This window comes from Schistocerca piceifrons, chromosome X, assembly GCF_021461385.2.
Source record: "Schistocerca piceifrons isolate TAMUIC-IGC-003096 chromosome X, iqSchPice1.1, whole genome shotgun sequence".
In the NCBI taxonomy this organism is placed as follows: Eukaryota; Metazoa; Arthropoda; class Insecta; order Orthoptera; family Acrididae; genus Schistocerca; species Schistocerca piceifrons.
In genome coordinates this window covers 138,673,676-138,697,383 of record NC_060149.1, presented here as the reverse complement: position 1 = coordinate 138,697,383, position 23,708 = coordinate 138,673,676, and the positions used below count along the sequence as shown (strand labels likewise).

At 38.0% G+C, this 23,708-nt stretch overlaps 1 protein-coding gene across 1 annotated transcript in view; it reads right to left on the bottom strand.

The window, feature by feature from the left end:
- Positions 1-13,005: 13,005 nt before the first annotated feature.
- LOC124721361 (protein crumbs) overlaps positions 13,006-23,708 on the bottom strand; it is a 357,509-nt gene continuing 346,806 nt past the window's right edge. Inside the window, exons 31-32 of the mRNA XM_047246295.1 lie at positions 18,612-18,725; positions 13,006-18,476 (exon numbers count right to left, since the gene is read on the bottom strand). Coding sequence (XP_047102251.1) covers positions 18,249-18,476; positions 18,612-18,725 — 342 coding nt within the window. The 3' untranslated portion in view covers positions 13,006-18,248. The remainder of the gene's footprint in view (positions 18,477-18,611; positions 18,726-23,708) is intronic.

The following is a 23,708-nucleotide window of genomic DNA, read 5'->3' as shown; positions in this document are numbered from 1 at the left end:
CTTGGTTATCAGTTTCAAGTGCAAACTTGCAGTGCTCCAAGTACATGCAAAATTGTGATTTTTCAACTCCTCTGGCCTAACTCATGATGAAACAAACAGGTGTCAGTGTCCAACAGGCACAATATTTCAGCAAGCAACCACTGTGACATCATCAGGTGCACTGATGAACTGAATGACATGAGATGGTGCAGGGCTTATATCTCCTCCCCTTCACCTTCCGTTGTGTAGGTGCTGCCAATACGCATCCCTAGGTGCAAACCTCAATGGAGCAACTTAGTGACAGAAGGGAGGTGGGGGAGGCGGGGAGGGGGGGGGGGAGTGGGGGGGGAGGTGGAAGAAGAGATGCTGGATGTATACTCACACCTTGGTGAGGACTTTGCTCAGAATGCCAGGTTGGAGAGGGGGGGACAGAGAAGATATAACAGAGAAGATATAAGCCATGTGCCAGCTCCCTGGCAATCAGTTTGTTAGCGCAGCTCATCATAACAATGAGATTACTTTGCGAAACATTGTGCCTGCTGGACACTGACATCCAGCTGTTCACGTGTGAATTATTTCATGGAATACAAAAGTTCTCGAGGACAAAAAGCACCACCTAAGCTTCCAGTTTGTAAACTTAGTATGTATCTTCTAATGTTTACAGGGTATGAGTGGCATACTGTATCAGGCTTCTCACTGACAAGTGCTCCCATAAAAGAACTACTGCTACACTCAACACAGATGCATCCAACTGAACTACAAATTTTTTTCAGAAGTCATGAGTCATCAATATGGGTGGTGTTGCTAAAGTGGTCTTAAGGCTCTCAACAGTAGCTTGCTGGGAAGCAGCCCATTCAAATTTCTTTACTTTCTTTCTTAATTCATGCAACAGACTTGCAAATTGGAAAAAGTTACTTATCAACTTAAGAAAAAAGTTAATTATTCTGATGAACCTTCCCACAGCCTTGAGATCTTAGGTGGTGGACAAGTGTAAATAGTCTTCGTGCAGCTCTGATCAACACTAATATTATAGAGAGAAATTATATAACACAAAAATGACTGTTGCGACTGAGAAAACTTTACCATAGAAGGCTTAACTGTCAGCCTCACCTCCTTCAGTCAGTGCAAAACCTCCTCAACATGCTGTATATGCTCTGAGAAATTTTCACTGAAGATAATCAAGTCATCTTGATAGTGAAAACAAACTTAAATTTGATATCTGAAAAAATAACAGGCAAGACAAGACCACCACTATGGTTGAGAGACCAAATTGAACCCAGTTACATTCATACAACAAATATTGTAACACGATTGGAATCTTCAGAGAATGGAACTTAATAACGGGGCCTGGCTGAGATCCACAGTGACGAGAGATTTAGCCTTACAAAACCAAGAGTAGTAAGAATGCAAATCAGGCAACAGAATGGACTGTAAAATCATATTTTTGTTCAATGTTTGATAATTGAGAATAGGCCAAGTTCCCCATCCCCTTTCAGAAACAAAAATACAGGTGAAGAATATGGAGAGAAGGAAGGTGTAATAATTCTGTCCTAAAGCATTACACCGATGATCAGCGTGAGTTATTTCATCCTCAGACGGGAAAGGCAGTATAGTGGTTGTCGTATCAGATTATTTTCGGTACGTGCGATGTTGTACTTGGCAAATCAGGCAATCCTCACTTCATTGGTAAGCACATCTGGATATGACTGACATGAATGGTGCAATTTCACAGCCTGTTCAGGAGCTAAACGGCTATAATTATCATGCTCTTGTTTATGTACTTCTCTAATATCATCTACCTGCACTGGTGCCTTATGAGAATGCTCACAAAATTTGTAAGTTTGCTTCATACAAAAATGTAATGAAAATTGCTGTTCCCTCCAATTAAGAATAAGACTTGTATGTTGAAAAAGTCAGAACCAAGAATTACAGAAACAGCTAAATGAAGAGTTACCTTCACTTTAAACTTCCAAGTGTATCTCTGAATCCACAATTTAACAAGTTCAGTTTACCTGCGTTGGACATCCTCAGCTCCCGAGACCAGGCCTCAGTGGGAAAAACTGACGTAGTGAATGGTACTTGTGATACCATTCCTCGATTCCTTGGTAATTAATGATAATGAGCTCCATGTCAAGTAAGGCACAATTTGGTTCCTCATTTACACTAAGAAAAATGGACAGGACAGGAGCAATAGGAGAAGTAACCATCCGATTACAAATTATGGGTCTAGCTGCTCAAACCTTGTTCCTATTCCTCAGGCCTAGTCGGTCTGAATTCTCTCTGTTCTTTGGCTGGAAGCCTGGAGAATCTCGTTTCAAATGGTCAAGGCTCACACATCTAAATGACATTTTATTTTCCTTATAATAGCCTTTGCCATCTTCAGTCAGCACCGTCAATTTGCATATCATCGTCTCTGCTTTGTACTTCACATCTGCATAATGGACAGTCTCAACCTGCATCAGCACTCCTTGAACATCATCAAATGACTGTGCTCTTGACACAACCAACCACACAGACCTATCCTCTCAACCAATTCCTTGTTGTTGTTGTTGTTGTTGTGGTCTTCAGTCCTGAGACTGGTTTGATGCAGCTCTCCATGCTACTCTATCCTGTGCAAGCTTCTTCATCTCCCAGTACCTACTGCAACCTACATCCTTCTGAATCTGCTTAGTGTATTCATCTCTTGGTCTCCCTCTACGATTTTTACCCTCCATGCTGCCCTCCAATGCTAAATTTGTGAGCCCTTGATGCCTCAAAACATGTCCTACCAACCGATCCCTTCTTCTAGTCAAACTGTGCCACAAACTTCTCTTCTCCCCAATCCTATTCAATACCTCCTCATTAGTTACGTGATCTATCCACCTTATCTTCAGCATTCTTCTGTAGCACCACATTTCGAAAGCTTCTATTCTCTTCTTGTCCAAACTAGTTATCGTCCATGTTTCACTTCCATACATGGCTACACTCCATACAAATACTTTCAGAAACGACTTCCTGACACTTAAATCTATATTCGATGTTAACAAATTTCTCTTCTTCAGAAACGATTTCCTTGCCATTGCCAGTCTACATTTTATATCCTCTCTACTTCGACCATCATCAGTTATTTTACTCCCTAAATAGCAAAACTCCTTTACTACTTTAAGTGTCTCATTTCCTAATCTAATTCCCTCAGCATCACCCGATTTAATTTGACTACATTCCATTATCCTCGTTTTGCTTTTGTTGATGTTCATCTTATATCCTCCTTTCAAGACACTGTCCATTCCGTTCAACTGCTGTTCCAAGTCCTTTGCTGTCTCTGACAGAATTACAATGTCATCGGCGAACCTCAAAGTTTTTATTTCTTCTCCATGAATTTTAATACCTACTCCTAATTTTTCTTTTGTTTCCTTTACTGCTTGCTCAATATACAGATTGAATAACATCAGGGAGAGGCTACAACCCTGTCTCACTCCTTTCCCAACCACTGCTTCCCTTTCATGCCCCTCGACTCTTATAACTGCCATCTGATTTCTGTACAAATTGTAAATAGCCTTTCACTCCCTGTATTTTATACCTGCCACCTTCAGAATTTGAAAGAGAGTATTCCAGTTAACATTGTCAAAAGCTTTCTCTAAGTCTACAAATGCTAGAAACGTAGGTTTGCCTTTTCTTAATCTTTCTTCTAAGATAAGTCGTAAGGTTAGTATTGCCTCACGTGTTCCAACATTTCTACGGAATCCAAACTGATCTTCCCCGAGGTCCATTTCTACCAGTTTTTCCATTCGTCTGTAAAGAATTCGCATTATTATTTTGCAGCTGTGACTTATTAAACTGATAGTTCGGTAATTTGCACATCTGTCAACACCTGCTTTCTTTGGGATTGGAATTATTATATTCTTCTTGAAGTCTGAGGGTATTTCACCTGTCTCATACATCTTGCTCACCAGATGGTAGAGTTTTGTCATGACTGGCTCTCCCAAGGCCATCAGTAGTTCTAATGGAATGTTGTCTACACCCGGGGCCTTGTTTCGACTCAGGTCTTTCAGTGCTCTGTCAAACTCTTCACGCAGTATCTTATCTCCCATTTCACCTTCATCTACATCCTCTTCCATTTCCATAATATTGTCCTCGAGTACATCGCCCTTGTATAAACCCCCTATATACTCCTTCCACCTTTCTGCTTTCCCTTCTTTGCTTAGAACTGGGTTGCCATCTGAGCTCTTGATATTCATACAAGTGGTTCTCTTCTCTCCAAAGGTCTCTTTAATTTTCCTGTAGGCAGTATCTATCTTACCCCTAGTGAGACAGGCCTCTACATCCTTACATTTGTCCTCTAGCCATCCCTGCTTAGCCATTTTGCACTTCCTGTCGATCTCATTTTTTAGACGTTTGTATTCCTTTTTGCCTGCTTCATTTACTGCATTTTTATATTTTCTCCTTTCATCAATTAAATTCAATATTTCTTCTGTTACCCAAGGATTTCTATTTGCCCTCGCCTTTTTACCTACTTGATCGTCTGCTGCCTTCACTACTTCATCTCTCAGAGCTACCCATTCTTCTTCTACTGTATTTCTTTCCCCCATTCCTGTCAATTGTTCCCTTATGCTCTCCCTGAAACTCTCTACAACCTCTGGTTCTTTCAGTTTATCCAGGTCCCATCTCCTTAGATTCCCACCTTTTTGCAGTTTCTTCAGTTTCAATCTGCAGTTCATAACCAATAGATTGTGGTCAGAATCCACATCTGCCCCTGGAAATGTCTTACAATTTAAAACCTGGTTCCTAAATCTCTGTCTTACCATTATATAATCTATCTGATACCTACTAGTATCTCCAGGATTCTTCCAGGTATACAACCTTCTTTTATGATTCTTGAACCAAGTGTTAGCTATGATTAAGTTATGCTCTGTGCAAAATTCTACAAGGCGGCTTCCTCTTTCATTTCTTCCCCCCAATCCATATTCACCTACTATGTTTCCTTCTCTCCCTTTTCCTACTGACGAATTCCAGTCACCCATGACTATTAAATTTTCGTCTCCCTTCACTACCTGAATAATTTCTTTTATCTCGTCATACATTTCATCTATTTCTTCATCATCTGCAGAGCTAGTTGGCATATAAACTTGTACTACTGTAGTAGGCATGGGCTTTGTGTCTATCTTGGCCACAATAATGCGTTCACTATGCTGTTTGTAGTAGCTAACCCGCACTCCTATTTTTTTATTCATTATTAAACCTACTCCTGCATTACCCCTATTTGATTTTGTATTTATAACCCTGTAATCACCTGACCAAAAGTCTTGTTCCTCCTGCCACCGAACTTCACTAATTCCCACTATATCTAACTTTAACCTATCCATTTCCCTTTTTAAATTTTCTAACCTACCTGCCCGATTAAGGGATCTGACATTCCATGCTCCGATCCGTAGAACGCCAGTTTTCTTTCTCCTGATAACGACGTCCTCTTGAGTAGTCCCCGCCCGGAGATCCGAATGGGGGACTATTTTACCTCCGGAATATTTTACCCAAGAGGACGCCATCATCATTTAATCATACAGTAAAGCTGCATGTCCTCAGGAAAAATTACGGCTGTAGTTTCCCCTTGCTTTCAGCCGTTCGCAGTACCAGCACAGCAAGGCCGTTTTGGTTAATGTTACAAGGCCAGATCAGTCAATCATCCAGACTGTTGCCCCTGCAACTACTGAAAAGGCTGCTGCCCCTGTTCAGGAACCACATGTTTGTCTGGCCTCTCAACAGATACCCCTCCGTTGTGGTTGCACCTACGGTACGGCCATCTGTATCGCTGAGGCACGCAAGCCTCCCCACCAACGGCAAGGTCCATGGTTCATTGAGAATATTATTTATAAATCGGTTATTTATAAATCGGTTTCAACATACGGTAAGCATTTTGACTGTACCGTGTGTGTGATACGCCGCACATATTCCGCTAATGGTTTCTTGTACCTTCCAATAGCATTGTGACGTAACTCCTGCAGTGTGTGAGGGGGTACCAACTCCCTACCCAAATACTGATGGAATTCACTGAGACTATACTGCGTTGCACGTACTGTACTGACATACTGCATTAACCAGTCTGTACCTTGCCCCCTGGAAATCTACATCTATATTTACATACATTCTCCACAAGCCACCATATCGTTCACAGGATATCATGTGAGATAACGGCAAGCTGAGTTTCATACAAGCAATGCTTCCTAAAACTGTGCTATTTGGGGACAGAAGCATTTCTATCTCAAAGAAATTTATTATATTTGAACTTAGAATATGCCAAAGATATCTGCAGCACACTGATGTCACGGATACTGGACTGTTATTTTGCAGGTCTGCTCTTTTACCTTTCTTATATCAGTAGTCACCTGTGCTTACTTCCAGTCACTTGGGATTTTGTGCTGGGTGAGAGAACGACAGTCAGTGCAAGCTAAATAAGGGGCCAATACCACAGAGTTCTTTCTGTAAAACCTGGCGACTCATTTGTTTTAACTCTTCCAGTTGTTTCTCTATGCCAGGGATGTCTATTACTATGTCCTCCACACAAGAGTCTGTATGACAGTCAAACGTTGTTATGGTTGTACGATTCTCTTGCATGGTTTCTTAAATGCAAGATTTAAACATTGATTCTCGTTTTGCTCTCCTCTATTGCCACACCAGACTTGTTAATGAGTGACTGGGTAGGAGTCTTCAACCCACTGAGTGAGTTTACATAGGACCAGAATTTTCTCGAATTTTTGGTGAGGTATTTTGTTAAGGTTATAGTGCGAGTTGCTGTAAGCTTCATGCCTCAATCTTATTACAAGTGTATGAATTTCTACTAACTTTTGCTGTCATAATCTGTGTATTCTTTTTTAAACCAAGAGGGCAACAGTCTCTGCTTCTTCAGTAATTTTGTAATTTTGGTAGCAGGCCAAGGAGAGTCCTTTCCATCTTTGATCCACTGACTTGGTACATAATCCTCGTACATAATCCTCCAGTCTAACAATCTTTCTATCAAAAATACTTTCCTAGGCTTCTTGACATATTTATTGACTTTAGTATCCATTGTCACTATGGTGACATCATTATCACTAATGTCCCTACACTAACAACATCGATAACATCAGACCTGTTTGAATATACAAGGTCTAATATATTTCCACTGCATGTGGAATGTCGAACAACCTGCACAACACCGTTTTTGGAAACCATGCTCAAAAGTACTTCATAAGACTGCCTGTGCATACAATGTGCAATGAATCTACAGAAGCCCTACTCTACGTATGGCATGTTAAAGTTGCCTCCAACTGATATTGCAGGATCAGGGCTAACTGCTGAGCATACACATTCTCTGAATGATTCTAAAACTGTCATGGCAGAATGGGGTGGTTGGTAAAAACATCTGATAATGAACTTGAGTTCACCTAGACCTGCTACACACATCCAGATAACTTCACAATTAGACACAACTTCAGCCTCAATAGAATCAAAATTTTCTTCAATTGCAAGGAACACTCCCCCTCCTACAGTACCTAATCTATAGAGCACCCTTGACCTATCAAGGGCTGTCCCACAATTCTGTACCCAATAATGCAGGTTCAGAAATCAGCAGCCAATACCATCACAGAATCAACAGTGTTTGGCTGAGACCCTCCACTCAGCTCCAAACTATAGGACCTAAAGAGTCTGCCTACACTACACTTGTCCATCCTCTTTTGAAGTACTGCTGTGTGGTGTGGTATCTGTACCAAGGATTAACAGAGCACCCTGAGACAGTTCAAAGAAGGGCAGCATGTTTTGTATCTTCTCATGATATTTCAATCAACAATTTTCTTCTCCAAATGCAAAAATATTTTGTTGATGCCGACTTACACAGGGAGAAACAACCATCATAACAAAATAAGGGAAATCAGAACTTGCATGGTAAGATATAATTGTTAATAGAGAATTATTGTGAAGGTGGTTCGATGAACCCTTTGTCAGGTACTTAAGTGTGATTGGTAGTCTCCATGTAGATGTAGCTGTAGGCTCTGATCATTTCTGAGCACGATGCTACAAATTATGAGCTTTGTTTGAACCCTGTGTACAAGGTCAGCAGCCTTCACCATTTCTGCCAGCCACCCGTATGAACTGAGAATGGCCTCAGAACCAAAGTGACAGATGTCGCTGATGCTAACAGGAGCTACATTTTGGATGACTGCACCCTGTATGCTCAGTAGCCACAGGCACGGGCTCGTCTACATCTTGGATGTGGTCCCTCTGGCAGACATACCAAGTGCGCATTGGATTATTTTCTGGACCTGGATGCTATTTCCCTACGGGGATGCATAACATGACTAACATTGGAGCTTCTGATAACTAGCAACCCCCCCCCCCCCCCTCCCTGTGAGCCTGCTCAGACCTTCTGGAAGGAACTGCCACCAGTCCACTCACAGGATGAATGGGCGTCCAGGCAGTCAGCCTACACACTAAAACTGCACCTCAAATGACACTCACCCTGTGGTGACGGTGGATCCACTGCCTGAGGTACACTCCAAGGTGGGTACATGAGCAAAACAAGTAACACCCGAGGTGCCCCATGTGATGTGCCAGATACTCTGCCACTGCTACACTCCAAGGCAGCAGCTTAAAGACAACTAGCCATGGCCAAAAGCATCTTCAGCTGTTCACAAACTGTGGACACCTCCTCCTGTGTTCGCACATAGCATGCACACATCCTATCCATCCTAATAATACTTACTTAGGAATTAACTATAAAAGCACACACAGAAAGCTAAATGTATAAAACTTGCTACCTTCTTCATGTGGCTCTCATGGAAGCTGATGCCTATGTAGATGGCTGTTCAAAAGAAATGACAACTGTGCTACAGACTGCATAAATCTACACTTCACTAAACATGATATACACCTCTTAAATAGAAAAACATGCATGGAATTTGGGTGTTAAACTACAAACTAAAAAAATAATAAATATAAAAAATGTACAGAATTTATGTACTGAACAATCAAATAACTAAACAAAAGCTAAATATGTAACTTGGTGCTCTGCTGGTGTGTCACAAGCAGCAGCTGGCAACTAACTAGCAATCACAGCAGGTGTTGTATCTGTGTTAAGGTATTGGTTGACAGTTTTTCAGCTCCTTGTACCAAGCTGTGTAAATAAAGTTGTAGCTTAGTAAACATATTATTGCACTCTCAGTCCATTGCACTCCATTGCTGCCCTTGTACAATTCCTCAGTCAATCTGACTTAGGGACTGATGACCTCAGCAGTTAAGTGCCATAAGATTTCACACACATTTGAACATTTTTCAACTCAAGCTGACTACAACATTCAATTTCCCTTGTAGTAGCTTCTGAGGGCTTCACATCAAATCTCTGTCCAATAACTGCAGCAAAAATTTCCTCATTGCATTCAAAGAGGGCAGGAGCTTGTCCCTGTAACAGGCCTACTTGTTTACCCACTTGCTCGCTTGCTGTAATGCCATGTAAATCACATGAACTATTCACATAATGTGTTATTCGGTCGTTCAAACTGTTCGCATACAGGAGGGCTCATCTACTTACAAAAAAATCGGACATTATTTCAGTTAATGCTGATTCAATAGTGATGGCAGCTTCACTTGCTTCATTCGAATTTACCTATGGTGTGATAACAGGGCGGTGCACTACATTCTTCAACATGAGCATTCAGTCCGCTACACTTCCCAGGGGTTCACAGCCTCTAATTCTAAGCTTCTATTCTACCTTGTTCTTTCTCAGGTCTCTCACTCCAGGCACCTCTTTGTCACCTATCCCGAAATAACCAAATTTTGATCAGTACATGCTTTTCAAAATTATCTAGATCCGATTTTACTACAAATTGGTAACAGCTCAAGAAGTCTGAAGTAATGACACCCTGTTACCAGTGTGTAAAGCAGCGACAGGTGGAAGCAGGATTGAATTGTTTACGTGGGTTATCCTTCACAATATTTATTTCAAAAGAATAATCATCATGTGCCACAGTCCCAATAAAAAATACAATAAATTCATGTGTCACTGTCAGTAAAATGTATATACAACTAGTTTTTTGAGATATTTCTTCAACTTTCAGGTTGCCTTCAGCAATACTATCTTGATAAGAAAATTTCCTCCAACAACTCTTCACAAGAAGCTTGTAGCTATTTCACAGCTACTGGTGACATAGCTGTTGCACTGAAGTCCCACCACATTCAGCAACACTTCCAACTTGATCTGCAGGAAAACCAGTCCTATCGCCCAGTTGCAAGTGTGTGTCTGGCAGATCAAATACCATCTTGCCTGGCTCAAGAGACTCCACAGCTGCACATGACCTGCTACCTCCAGTCAAACAGAAAGAGATGCACTTTTAACACAAGTGGGAAGTGTTGTCTGGCACTGCCGCTGGGAAATTCAAAGTGCAACATGGTCACTAATGGAAATGTGCTATGTCTGTCATGACACAATGTTATATTGCGTCATTTTTGGGGTAACTCATCTAGCCAAGCTAATGTTTACTGAGTACAGAAGTGTGTAATGCAAATTATTTGTGGTGTGAACTCAAGAATGTCCTGCAGAGGCATACAAAGTACAGCTTCCCAAAACATTTATTCCTTAATGAAATCTGTCATAAATAACTTATCTCTTTTTCAAACCAAGAGATCAGTTCATGGAATCAATAGTATAAATAAGAATAATCTTTGCAAAGACGTAAAGTCACTTTGCCTTGCTCGCAGGAGAGCTTCTGTAAAGTTTGGAAGGTAGGAGACGAGATACTGGCAGAAGTAAAGCTGTGAGTACCGGGCGTGAGTCGTGCTTCGGTAGCTCAGATGGTAGAGCACTTGCCCGCGAAAGGCAAAGGTCCCGAGTTCGAGTCTCGGTCGGGCACACAGTTTTAACCTGCCAGGAAGTTTCATATCAGCGCGCACTCCGCTGCAGAGTGAAAATCTCATTCTGGAAATCACTTTGCCTTTGTTTAGAAAGGTGTCTATTAATCACATTTTCAGTAACTTGCCACTCGGAGTGGTCACGCAGTTAGAGGTGCCATGTTATGGATTGCGCGGCCCCTCCTGCAGGAGGTTCGAGTCCTCCCATGGACATGGGTGTGTTGTTCTTAGCATAAGTTAGTTGAAGTAGTGTGTAAGTCTAGGTACCGATGATCTCAGCAGTTTGGTCCCTTAGGAATTCACATGTTCACACACATTCAGTAACTCGCCAGCAGCCATTAAAACGTTAACTACTAATGAATACCAGTTTAAGAGGAGCCTAAGGGATTTATTAGTGGCCAACATTTTCTACTTCATTGATGAATTTCTTAGTAGAACAGACTGACATATATCATCTTAATAATATCAAATAACATTAGTGTGGCAACAATACCCTATGAATTATCCTACGCATCTCAGCACAAACCCTCTGGATCTATGGAACGAATGTTTGAGTATACTGTATACCTAATCTAATGAAGATAAGTAAGGGTCCTAAGATGACACCTTGTGTGGCACTAATAGTAATTATTTGCCAAATGGATGGTGGCTGATAACTTAATACTGGACTCTTTCCTGTTGACAGCCTTGGTTTCCTGTTTGATGGATGTCTTGAGCCAAGTTCCTATGACACATTAATTTTTAATCATTGTAATTTATTTTAAAATGTAGTAAGTAAAGTTCTGGCAGAATGTAAATAATTTATGAGTACAGGAGAACAGCAGAGACGCTGAGTCACTGACATGCAATGTGTCAGCTGGCACAAGGCAGGGCCACAGGTGTGTGTGTGTGTGTGTGTGTGTGTGTGTGTGTGTGAGAGAGAGAGAGAGAGAGAGAGAGAGAGAGAGAGAGAGAGAGAGAGTTTCCCTTTGCATGACACCTGTCAAATTCCTAAACTGTTTACAATTTACTTAAAATAAAATAATATTGTGATTTATGAGCCAATTTCCCTTCATATACAGATATAATATGGGATGTACATTAAGTCCGGGAACACTTTCAATTATTCATTGCACAAGAACCAAACATTGTACAGATATCATACGTATGTCATTTTGAAGAGAAACAATGAAAGTTCCGCCCCTCCCCCCCCCCCCCCCCCCCACCCCGTATAGTGCCACAGCATAGTTTGGTAATTTGCCGATAGTCAGCACCAGTCACAAACATGGCAAGTTCAGGTGCGCAGCAAGCTTTCTGCGTGTTGGGCTTCGGCAAAAACAAGTGCGCTACAGCCATGCAACGGATGTTTAGAACAAAGTACGGTAAGAAGCCACCACCAAGGAAGGCCATTTAGCACTGGCACAACAAATTCATTAAAATGAAATGTAATAAAATATCTGTATCTGAGGACAGAGTGGACACTTAGTTGAAGAGAAGAGCTTTGGGAAGTAACAGGATGTTAAACTTCATAGCACTTGTTACAGATAGGCCGCTATATATCATTATTGATCTTCAATGTTAAAGTAAAATTTGATTGATGATTGTTATCTTACTAAAGTTTCCCCATTTAGATTAGATTAGTACTTGTTCCATAGATCATGAATACGACACTTCGTAATGATGTGGAACGTGTCAGGTTAATAAAAGGTGTCTATACAAGATATTACCTTACACTTAATATTTTTAATTTTTTTTTTTTTTTTTGGTGGGGGGAAGGAAAATTACCCACTTACTATATCCAAAAATTCATCATTTTGCAGAGAACCACTTAATGATTTTCTGAAAAACATAGTTTACAATTTTATCAGTTAATTCTTGTCTGTCGGGTGTGATAACTATACTTGTATCATCGGCAAAAAGTACCAGCTTTGCATCTTTGTGAATATAGAATGGCAAGTCATCAATATATATTAAGAACAGCAGAGGACCCAAGACTGAACCTTGTGGCACCGTGTTCTTGATTGTTCCCCAGTTTGAGAAATCACCAGTTTTTTGCATATTACGTGAACTGCTTATTTCAACTTATTTCAATCACATTGTCTTCATCTCATATGAAGACAAAGCCACAGCACTGGATTAGTTAATGTAATATGGAATGCAAGTAGGGGGTAAAAATATTTATAAAGGCAAATATACTCTTTTTTGATAATAACAAAAACAATATATTTTCCACTATAGTTGGTATTGTACATTATGTTCACAAAATTTTGATCTTTCCTATTCAAAAGGACAACTGCTTAGAAATTAATTTCTGATTAGATCTCACTTTATAACTGGAATACATAATATAAAAAATCATAATATACAAAATATATGTCAATGTATTTATTTAATCAATGGACGGGACGTCTAAGCTGCAGCTACGACACACATTCTTTGGTTCTTGCTTGTTTAACCTTACCAATATAACTACACACTCTCACATATAAAAAGATACTTCAGGTGTTGATTGATACAAAAAGTCTCAGTTAAGTACAAGGCAATGATTCACTGTTTATTATATTATTTAGTACATGAAAAGCGGTCTTTTCAAAATGTATTTTGACTGACTATAGCTGTAATAAATAGCTTGTCACACATAAAATATAAATTAAGTACACAATGAAATGGAAAATTCATAACTTGGATCAAGAATTAAATCATTATCACCATTTTAATAGTTTACAATGCCTAGCCAGAACAGTATACAAGGATGTACATTAACTAAAAAAATTTTCATGTTTCCATTAGTAGATAATGCCTCTCTGATATGAGATATTAATTAATACTCTTTGGAATATAATTTAATCAACACATTTACACCTGAGCCCAATTAAATCGGATAAAATTTTTTATGTTTCTGAATAAATAGCAAATCTTTAGGCCAAGTGGTAAGATGCATAAACTACAATATGTTAAGATGTACAAAAACTCATGACCTAACTCTAACGGCAGTTGAGATGAAGCTACAGTGGAATATGCTTGGTGCTTAATTAATCTGAACTCCTCTGAGAAAAATAACTCAACACAGAAAATATCATGGTTAGCCCAACAAAAGAGAAGAAAGTGTCAATGTAAAATATAGTGTATGGTTAGCCCAACAAAAGAGAAGAAAGTGTCAATGTAAAATATAGTGTATCACATAACAAGAAATGTGTTACTGTAATAAATATGAGAAATTACACAAATGTTGGAAGGATGGTATAAAGTAGCCAGATATAAAAGGAAAAATAAAAGGAATTACAGAAAAAAGTAAACAATAAGGGCATACAGAACAGAAGAAAATAGTGAAATAAGGATTTAAGAAGTTGCCAAGGAAGAGAATGAACTATGAATGACGTCAAACAATTTTTAATATACAGAAATGGGCAAAATGAGTCTTCCCTGTCCATTATTGTCATCTTATCGACAAGGCATGAAACATCTACATATTTTCAAATACATGTTGCAATAAAGAGAAGGTTAGTCAACACATACTAAATTACAGTAAATTCATCCATGGCTCTCTCTTGTTCACTTACATTTGTGATAACAGATGACAAGACGATTCAACTTACATATTGATGACGGCAATGATTATATAAGCAAGAGTTTAGGCACATTAAATAAATTCAAGCTGTTAAATTATTTGTTTTTCAGCGACTGGGAGATCAGTTAACATAACTTGAAAACAGGCTCTACATTCGGTTACTTGAAAGCTGATGTATCGAGAGCTCTGACGTGGGTGATCTGCTCCTTATTAAAATAACAGTGGCCTATAACTACTTAATGCCGTATAATAATGATTTCAGATAATTTTGAATGACTTCATACAGCACAGCAGTAATGTGTCTTAGTTTACAAGAGTGACAAAAAGTTTACAAGACAGAAACATGAGTTTTACAGTCATTTAAACATCTAATGCAACAAAACAATGAAGTACAATTCTTTATAACCACCTTTTTCTGTCTCTACATTTTCCATAAAAGAAGAGAATTTATGGGATTGTAATCTTATAAGAGAATTTGAAACTAAAACATCAGATTCACAATGAACTTCCAGTCAATCATAGATAGAGACATTATCAACAAAGAATCCAACTGATCTCCTTTTATCATAAATACATAAAAATTCAAGTGTGTGTTAAGTAAATGTGGCCATAAATTATACAGTTAAAATAATCTACAAGTTGAACATCATAATACAGTCAAAACTTAACATTATAAAACATATTTGGAAAGAAAAATTTCTGCTTCTTATGCAGCTAGCAAAAGCTGAATTTTTCTTACATATGTAGATCTAAAACCTACCTCTGGCAAAAGTTAATGTTACACACATTTATACTGCAAAAATATTTATTTTATGGTTTTCCCATAGTTTATGATCTGCAATGTGCAATTTCCCTTCTGCATTGGAAAACACTGTATTCCAGTTAAATTTTACAGAGTTATACAATAATGGGAAATTACAGTAAGGTTGAGCCAAAAAGATACCTGAACGAAACTTGGATCTGAAGATTTGAAACAATGGCTCAGTAAACCTGAGACATGCAACAATGTTACTGATGAAGTACAAGCACATTCAGAATAATTCGTTATTTATGCCATTTACGTGCCACCCAAAAATATCAAATAATCTTTAACTGTATTTCACAATCGTATGGCAAAATACAGATGTCTATAATTAAAAGGAAGCATAGTTACTAAAACAAATATCAAATGAAGAGAAGGAAAATGTATGTATTGCATTCTTCAATCTGGATAAGACTGCACGCGAATTAGTATGCACAGTATGAGGATTAATGTAGAAGAAAATAAATTGGAAAACAAGCTAAATTTTTGTGAACGTAGACTCTCCCAACATATACTATTGATCATACAGCTATTAAGTTTTCAACTGGGTGCAACTTTTAAAATAACATGACTTCTGAAGAGTGACACACTTATCATCAGCTGGCAAAGATCTCCGTCAGAAGATGATGAGTACAAAACACTCCAAAGGTCATGGTATTTTAAAACTGACACCCAGCTGGAAACCTGAGTGTTTTTCATCACACTCAGTATTATTATTCTACTGTCGGAGTTTGCCATGTAATAAGTTATTTTACTTTTAGAATGTCTGTCTGCAGCTAATCACTTGATACACTTGTGAAAGAGAAAGTAATGAAGTTTTAACAGTGAGTTATTGGTAAAATCAACCATTTACTTAATAAAATTCAAAGTCTTCAGTGGCACAGGATGTAAGAAACTTCCAACACTCATTACACTGATTAATATGTGTGCCATATTTGTAACTTTAATGTAATAGACTACATTAGCTCACTCTAAAACACAGTCAATAAATCCATTCACTGTTTGAATTATGTTTTTAATAACGTTATTGGATGGGACAACAGTAACATGCTGTGTTCATATTAGGTCAGCAGCAATATAAACTGTCTGATAAGATATCTTTATATTTCAATGAAAAATAAATCTTGTTTTTTTTAAGTTAAAAATTCTCTACATGGCACAGTACTGTTGCATGTAATTCACTGAGCATATATTTTATAGCTAGAAAATTCAACCGTACTGTTTAGTATGAACATTCGTTCCCTCCACATACTATCCTGCCTTCAATGTGGATTAACAGAATTCAAAAATACAATTTTATATGGAACACATTTCGAAGCCATTAACTTCATTACTTCATGCCAGAATTGGTTACATAGCTCCTCACATGAGGGTGATTAATTTTTAAGATGCTGCCCAGGTGGTTAAAGTACTATATGTACAACATTTTATTTCATAACAAAAAAAGAAGCATTTTCATTTTGTGTGTTCCAAAATGAGAAACACATTAACACAAATAATTGCAGTTAACTGTCATGCTTTACAAATGTTAAAGTGTTGGAAGTACTTACACATGTTGCACAAAGATAGGACAATGTTCATGCAGCTTCTTTCAGTGGGCATGCAACTTCTTTCACTGAGCAATGTATGGTTTAATTAATTATGGAGTTACACATTAAATGCTTAAGTCAAATACAAATAACGACATAGTTGCCCATGCACACCTTCAAAAGTTTGTTTCACTGATTATTAAAATGTGTATCTCATTAATATTTACACACACTTAATTAAAAAAAAGTTTCATTTGTTTTTTGTTTTAATGTACAGTACACATAAATCTAATTTTCTAAGATAAATATAAAAAGCCACGGTGAAAATTATGACTAAGTACCTAAGAGAATAATACTGTCAAAAATGGTCCCTTTACCAAGTCGAGTGGCCATATGAAAACGCAGTCTCATATTTTTGAAGTAATGTTACAGTATGTCCACTGGGACTCTCCTTATGAATGTACAATAATCTCAAAGAAAATAAATCAGTTTTTTACTCAGGAGTGAAAATTAATCTCACTTTAATTCATAACTAGTTCCCATGACTGACATCTTCCTATATACAGCAGTGGTAAGTTGTGGAATCAAATGATAAAATCATCCTATTAAAACAGTCACTTCAATAATTCCATTTGGTTGTATGTTAAATGGTTACCACTAAGAATTACATGGCTGCACATACACATAATTATACAGGGAAACTAAAATGATTTGAATGAGTATGGTGCCAGAACTTACATCAATCAGCACATAATTAGAGCAAAATAATAAAATAATACTATAAACAGAAAAGAAACAAATTGTGCTGAAATAGCATAACAATGCTGTACTGATGTGTTTCAACTATGGCAAGGGTTACATCATCACTGCAACTAATTGAATTAAGTGAATGAAACTGACAAGATCAAGAAATAAGTCAGATTTAACCAGACCATTCAAGAAATATAAGATCAGAATATATCGCACAACATAACAGATTATGCTAAGTGTGGCAGAAAATTTGTGCTTTCAGATCTACCAATTCTTTTCCTTCAATTAACAGAATTAAATATGGAGATGTGTACACTGCCAAAACTGAATTATGATAACAGTTGTTTGTTTTATTCTCTCTTTATAGACAATTTCATTCTTCAAACAAGAACTAAATCTGAGAGCAACAATTTATGTTTTGTTCAGTTTATATAGCTTTAACAGCCATGTCATCAGGCATTATTTCCTGTTTCCAGTGTATATAACAATTCATTTGATATATCAGTAAAAAGTCTGCACTGGTCATGTATTAAGTAGTTATGAGTCAAGAAAAACACATTGTTATTAAAAATACATTTCGTTTACACAATAGTGAATGCTAATGGACGGACACCACAGTCAAATCAATATTCTGAATGAGAGATACGAATAAAGGAACAGATAACTCTAATTCACTTTGAGAGCATTTACTCTGAACTTGTTACCAGTCCAGAGTCAAATTTATGTTTTTTATACAGCCAGCAATGAAAAAGGAACATTGCTGAATGCCTGTCTGTGAACCATTCTGTCATATCAGTCTTTCTTCTGGCGGTGGTTTCATAACATTATCCATTTCCACTCTTGGATTGCAGTATTCCTGCTGACTTGGACTGTAAGTTCCTCTAGTAGCCCTTTTCTTCTTTGCCATACTGATGAGTACTGTTAGTGATATGACAATAACAAGAATAACAGCACCAACTATTGGAGTGACAATAATGGCAATATCTGTAGCATCAGATGCCTCAGATACAGGAAGCTGAAAAAAGGGGGTAACAGATTAAAACAGAACAATTTTTACACATTTAAAAGAGATGAGTTGAAGAAAAATAATTAAACTATTCTAAATTCATTAACTATTAACTGAATATTCATCAAAGAATTATATACTTACCTCAGTACAGTTAATTCCAGTGTATTCCCCTGTGCAATTACATGTGTAATAGGGTGGCGGTGCATTACACTCAGGATTGCATGTTCCACCATTCTGGCATAGAGTTTCTGGACTCTAAGTCAAACAACCAACATAAATTATAAGAAATGCACACATATAATACAATATATCAATAGGAACATGGACAGTATAATAATACAACAAACAAAAGTATGAAGAGGAAATTACCACCTCATTTGACCCAAAAACAAAAACCAGAAAAAAAGATGACACTGACACACATTTTGTTGACCTATTGAAGCAACTCTCGAACAACTGCTGCATACATTAATATACAAGCGTAAAATGCTACCATTGATGTACAATGTACAATGACAATGTACAATGCAGCTTCCAGCTGTTTGCAGCAAATGGTTAGTTATCCCAAAACTCTTTTCCAACAAATGCAATACTGGTATCCACTGTCAGACATAAACTAACTAAGGATGTGACATCTTAAGTTGAGTAGTCTGGCTTGGAATCTGAGCACTGATAGCTGATGGACACTATGGCTCAAGCTGACAAAGCTGCTGTGATCTGAACATCTAACCCTACCTGCCATAAACTAAACAAACAAACAAAAAAGAACCCCAATCAAGTTATTGGAAACAAGGAACAATTCAAAACACACTCACTGCAGTTACCCTAGAAAATGAGTACTATTAATCTGGGTGTATTGAACACACTCAGACACAATAACAATTTAACAAGAACTAATAGACAAAGAAAAAAGCTAACAATTTTTCCCTTTCAAATAAAAGCACATAACAAAATAATTAATCTGAATGCTCTGTACAAATCAGTTCTGGTGCTGGTTAGTGTATGCTAATTACTACTACCTACAGTGGGAGCACATGCATTACAACAACTAATGCAAATCTTGTTAAATGCTCCACAGAAATACATTTCCGAATAAAAACTTTTGGGCAGCTTACAAATTACAGAACTTCTCATTCCCTCCATCCATGGCACTTAGGATATTGTATGTAAATGGTGCAACTTGGAATGTTCTCATAATACTCGCTTGTTTTCATGGAGGTCATTTGTTCCAGACTAGTAATAATGCTCAAATAAAGAATATCTGCTAGAATTCTGCTACAAAAGGGTGAGAGTGATACAAGATGGATAGTTCTACAGATGGAGTCCACCCACCACTTCTTTTCTTAAAGATGGGTATGGTTAATGATCTTTTCTTATCACTGACAACAATTCTATACTCAAGGGATCTGTGTGAGATTATGGCCATGAGTCAGGCATAAATTCCAGTCTGTTTGGGCAGTAATTTTTGGGCCATTAAGAGATTTAACTTAATAGTCAAAATTTCTTAGGAGATTAGGAGAGGGAAATTTCTTAGGAGATTAGGAGACAACTTGTGATATTATTTTACTTTGGTAGTTATTAAAGGCTTCACCTATTCACCTACTGATAGCCACAGGCACTTTAATTAATAATGCCTCTCTGTGGAGTTGTGCTTTACTTTGTTCCTGTTGTGCAGTACCCATTGTTGCTTATAAACTACCTAACATTGTTTGTGTACAAAGGGGGATCCCTATCATATTTGCTTATTCTGCTAAGTACATACTTTTCCAAAGGTGCACTAACTAACTACTATCACCTGAGGCACAGTTCCTCTAGACATTCAGTGCTTGAATTACATTTGTTTATGCTCCAACCCACAACTCAGCACCTCCACCTTATGATGAATGGTTATCTTTATTCATTCTGAATAAGTGACAGAGTGGGGAAGTTGTCCACCACTGTTTAATAGTGTGTGTCATCATACACATTCATCAGTGTGAACTTAAGTTTCCCTCTTCACACATCAACAATTATTTTCTCTGTGAAACATTAGTTCTCTTCACAATTACATGTACATCTCTTATTATATTAATGAGTAGTAGGGTTCTTGAATTAAATGTCACACTCTATGAGAAGTATTACTGTACACTCCCATTAAAATTACTTTGTAATTGACGTTTCAGTGAGTCAAGTGGTAATGGCAAGACATCAAGCAATTGCAGCTGTGTCTCAGGTTCCCCATGCTCACTATGCTGCCTGTTCTGTGGGCAGAAGCCTCACCAGGTGATGTGGCCTGCAAGGGTTGGGAGGGGGCCAAGTGGGGCAGGCCACAAGGGCGAGGAGGGGGAAGGGGTAGAGGAAGGACTGCCAAATACGCATTGATTCTTGCTTCTGCCATTGTGCCACTACAAAAATATTTTTATGCAAATAAGGTAAAAATTTATATACTTCTGAAGTTAGCAATCTTTATCAAGCAATCATAAATAAACCATTTGGTTAAAAACTTCGATTCTTTTGCATCATATAGCCTTACGTCATAGTCTGCATTTAATGGTCATAGTTATTATGATGTTTTGAAGTTAAGTAACCTACAGAATATAATTTGGAGAAATTGCAGTAAAAATGTGGTCACTTAGTACTTTACTGTACACGAAATGCAGCCATCATACTGAAATTGTTTTTAAAGGGTGGAAGGAGAGCCGTATTTTACTATATTGTGGAGTGAACATTATTTACATACTCACAGTACGCCACTGTGTGCCACAGTAGAAGCTGTCCTGTGCATTATGCCTAATTCATTAGTGTGTTTTGTGTTTCTGTTTCTTAAAAAACCTTTTACAAGAAACAGAAACGCGAGATCATAACCATCTATTCATGGTTTTCCTCTATGTTAATAGTTTTTTAATCTTTATAGGTAAGTTAAATCTTTTTGCAATTGGCAAACAAATCATTTGTCAGATCAATCACATCCACTAACTAAGTTGGCATTACAGTTACAGTGTACTGTAACACGATTAAATGGAATGAAACTGTCTGTGTGACATATCAGTGAGAGTTAAGTACTAGACTACAGCAGCAGCCCCCACCACTGACCCTCCCACTACCTACAAAGCTGTTGCCAACAGTTGGTAAGGAGATGACTTTGTTTCTTTTTATGTGTGTGCAGCTACTGGTCATTTCATATTAACTATTCATATTTCTATATAGTATAGGAGTAAATCTAACAACTAACTGAATAGTAGAAGCGATGAGTCACTGGCTGATGTGCCGCCCCCCCCCCCCCTCCCTCCCTCACCCACTCACCTGTACAGCTACATTGTGCTGGCTGAATACACAATGCCTACCTGCCGAACTGGAACTGCAGCCCTGGAATCGTGTTTTCAGCTAGCACAATATAGCTGTACAGGTGGTGGTGGTGGTGGTGGTGGTGGTAGTAATGTGTGTGTGTGTGTGTGTGTGTGTGTGTGTGTGTGTGTGTGTGTGTGTGTGTGTGTGTGTGCGCGCGCGCACGCGAAGGGCAACTCACTGCCTCTACTATTCTGTGAGTTGTTATCCCTACTCCTAAATTAATTACTTTCAGCCAGAACTTTCCATAAACCTACAACATTTATTCATAATTCTCATAGCACAAAAACTAATTCTGAAGTAATAATATCTTTAATCCCTTGCCGTACCTTGACGAGTCCAACTGGTGGTAACAATTTGGGATCAAACATAAGTCTCTCAAGCCAGATTCGTTGACACAAATGCAGGCCAAACGTAAACATCATGAGTCACAATTGCAGCAATAAGTCGGGAGAAACATAAACATCACGAGTCTAACTCATGAGACAAACACATGTCAGGATATAGTTCTTACTCTTATGCTACAAGAATTGGCCACAATTTATTAAATCTACTTTAGAAAGCAAGTGTGTTAATGGTTTTATACTTTCATTTTTGAAGAAAAATTTAATAAACCCTTACATAATGTTATGAGAGAAACGTTTACATGGAAGCAGTTATGAAGAGTCCAGTGATAGCGAGGTGATTATACAAACTAGAAAGCATGCAACATGTTTAATTAAAGATGAGAACAGTGAAGATGAAAATTCAATACGTAAATGACATGTATCATGGTTCCGGCAGGAAGTGAAAAACACAACAATCATTTGGAAATATTCTAAGGCTCATTGTATAAAAGCATACGTTTAAAATCAATTAAGTGTACATCCAAGATTATTAGAACTATTTTCTATTATGTTTAATGACAAATTTTGGGACATACTTGTTACGGAAAAAAGTCTCTTCATAGGACAGATAACAGACAACATATGGAACAAACAGAAAGTGGTTGGTTGGTTTGGGGAAGGAGACCAGACAGTGAGGTCATCGGTCTCATCGGATTAGGGAAGGGCGGGGAAGGAAGTCGGCCGTGCCCTTTGAAAGGAACCATCCCAGCATTTGCCTGGAGCAATTTAGGGAAATCACGGAAAACCTAAATCAGGATGGCCGGACGCGGGATTGAACCATCGTCCTCCCGAATGCGAGTCCAGTGTCTAACCACTGCGCCACCTCGCTCGGTAACAGAAAGTGGACAACACTTGGTATTCTGTTACACTTTACAAAATGAAGGCCTACTACGCTCTGTGCATTTTGATGGCTCAAGTCAGGAAACAAAATATCCACAAGTATTTGTCTAAAAGACCACTAGTAGAAATGTCAATATGCCTTTTAAAAGATTTAAACAAATTTTGAGATTTTTACATTTTTGCAACAATGAAACTGCAGATAATATTGACCGGCTTCGAAAGATAAGACGTATCATCAACCTTTGGAATGAGATATTTGAAGAAATTACACACTGTACGAACATGTCTGTTTAGATGAATCCTTGATGAAATGTAAAAGACTTTAGCAGATAAATAATGTAATCCACTGAAAACAGCGAGATTTGGATTAAAAGTTCATGAACTATGTGGGGCAAATACTGGATTTTGAAACGATTTCAAAATATATTCTGGGCAATACAAAACTGATCTGAATAACAGTGCATCAGAGACTGCTGTCATTGACTTGTCGAAATTTGTACCGAAAAAGGTTTGTTTCTTGACAACTAGTATTCCTCCTGCAATCACATTTTAAAAATACACCAGGAAAACACAAATGCAATCGGGACAGTATGCAGAAAGAGGCAACAAACACCTGAAGATTATCAAAAACAAATTTTAAAGAAAGGAGAATGTTTATGGAGAAGTTGAAATAATTTGTTGCCTCTGA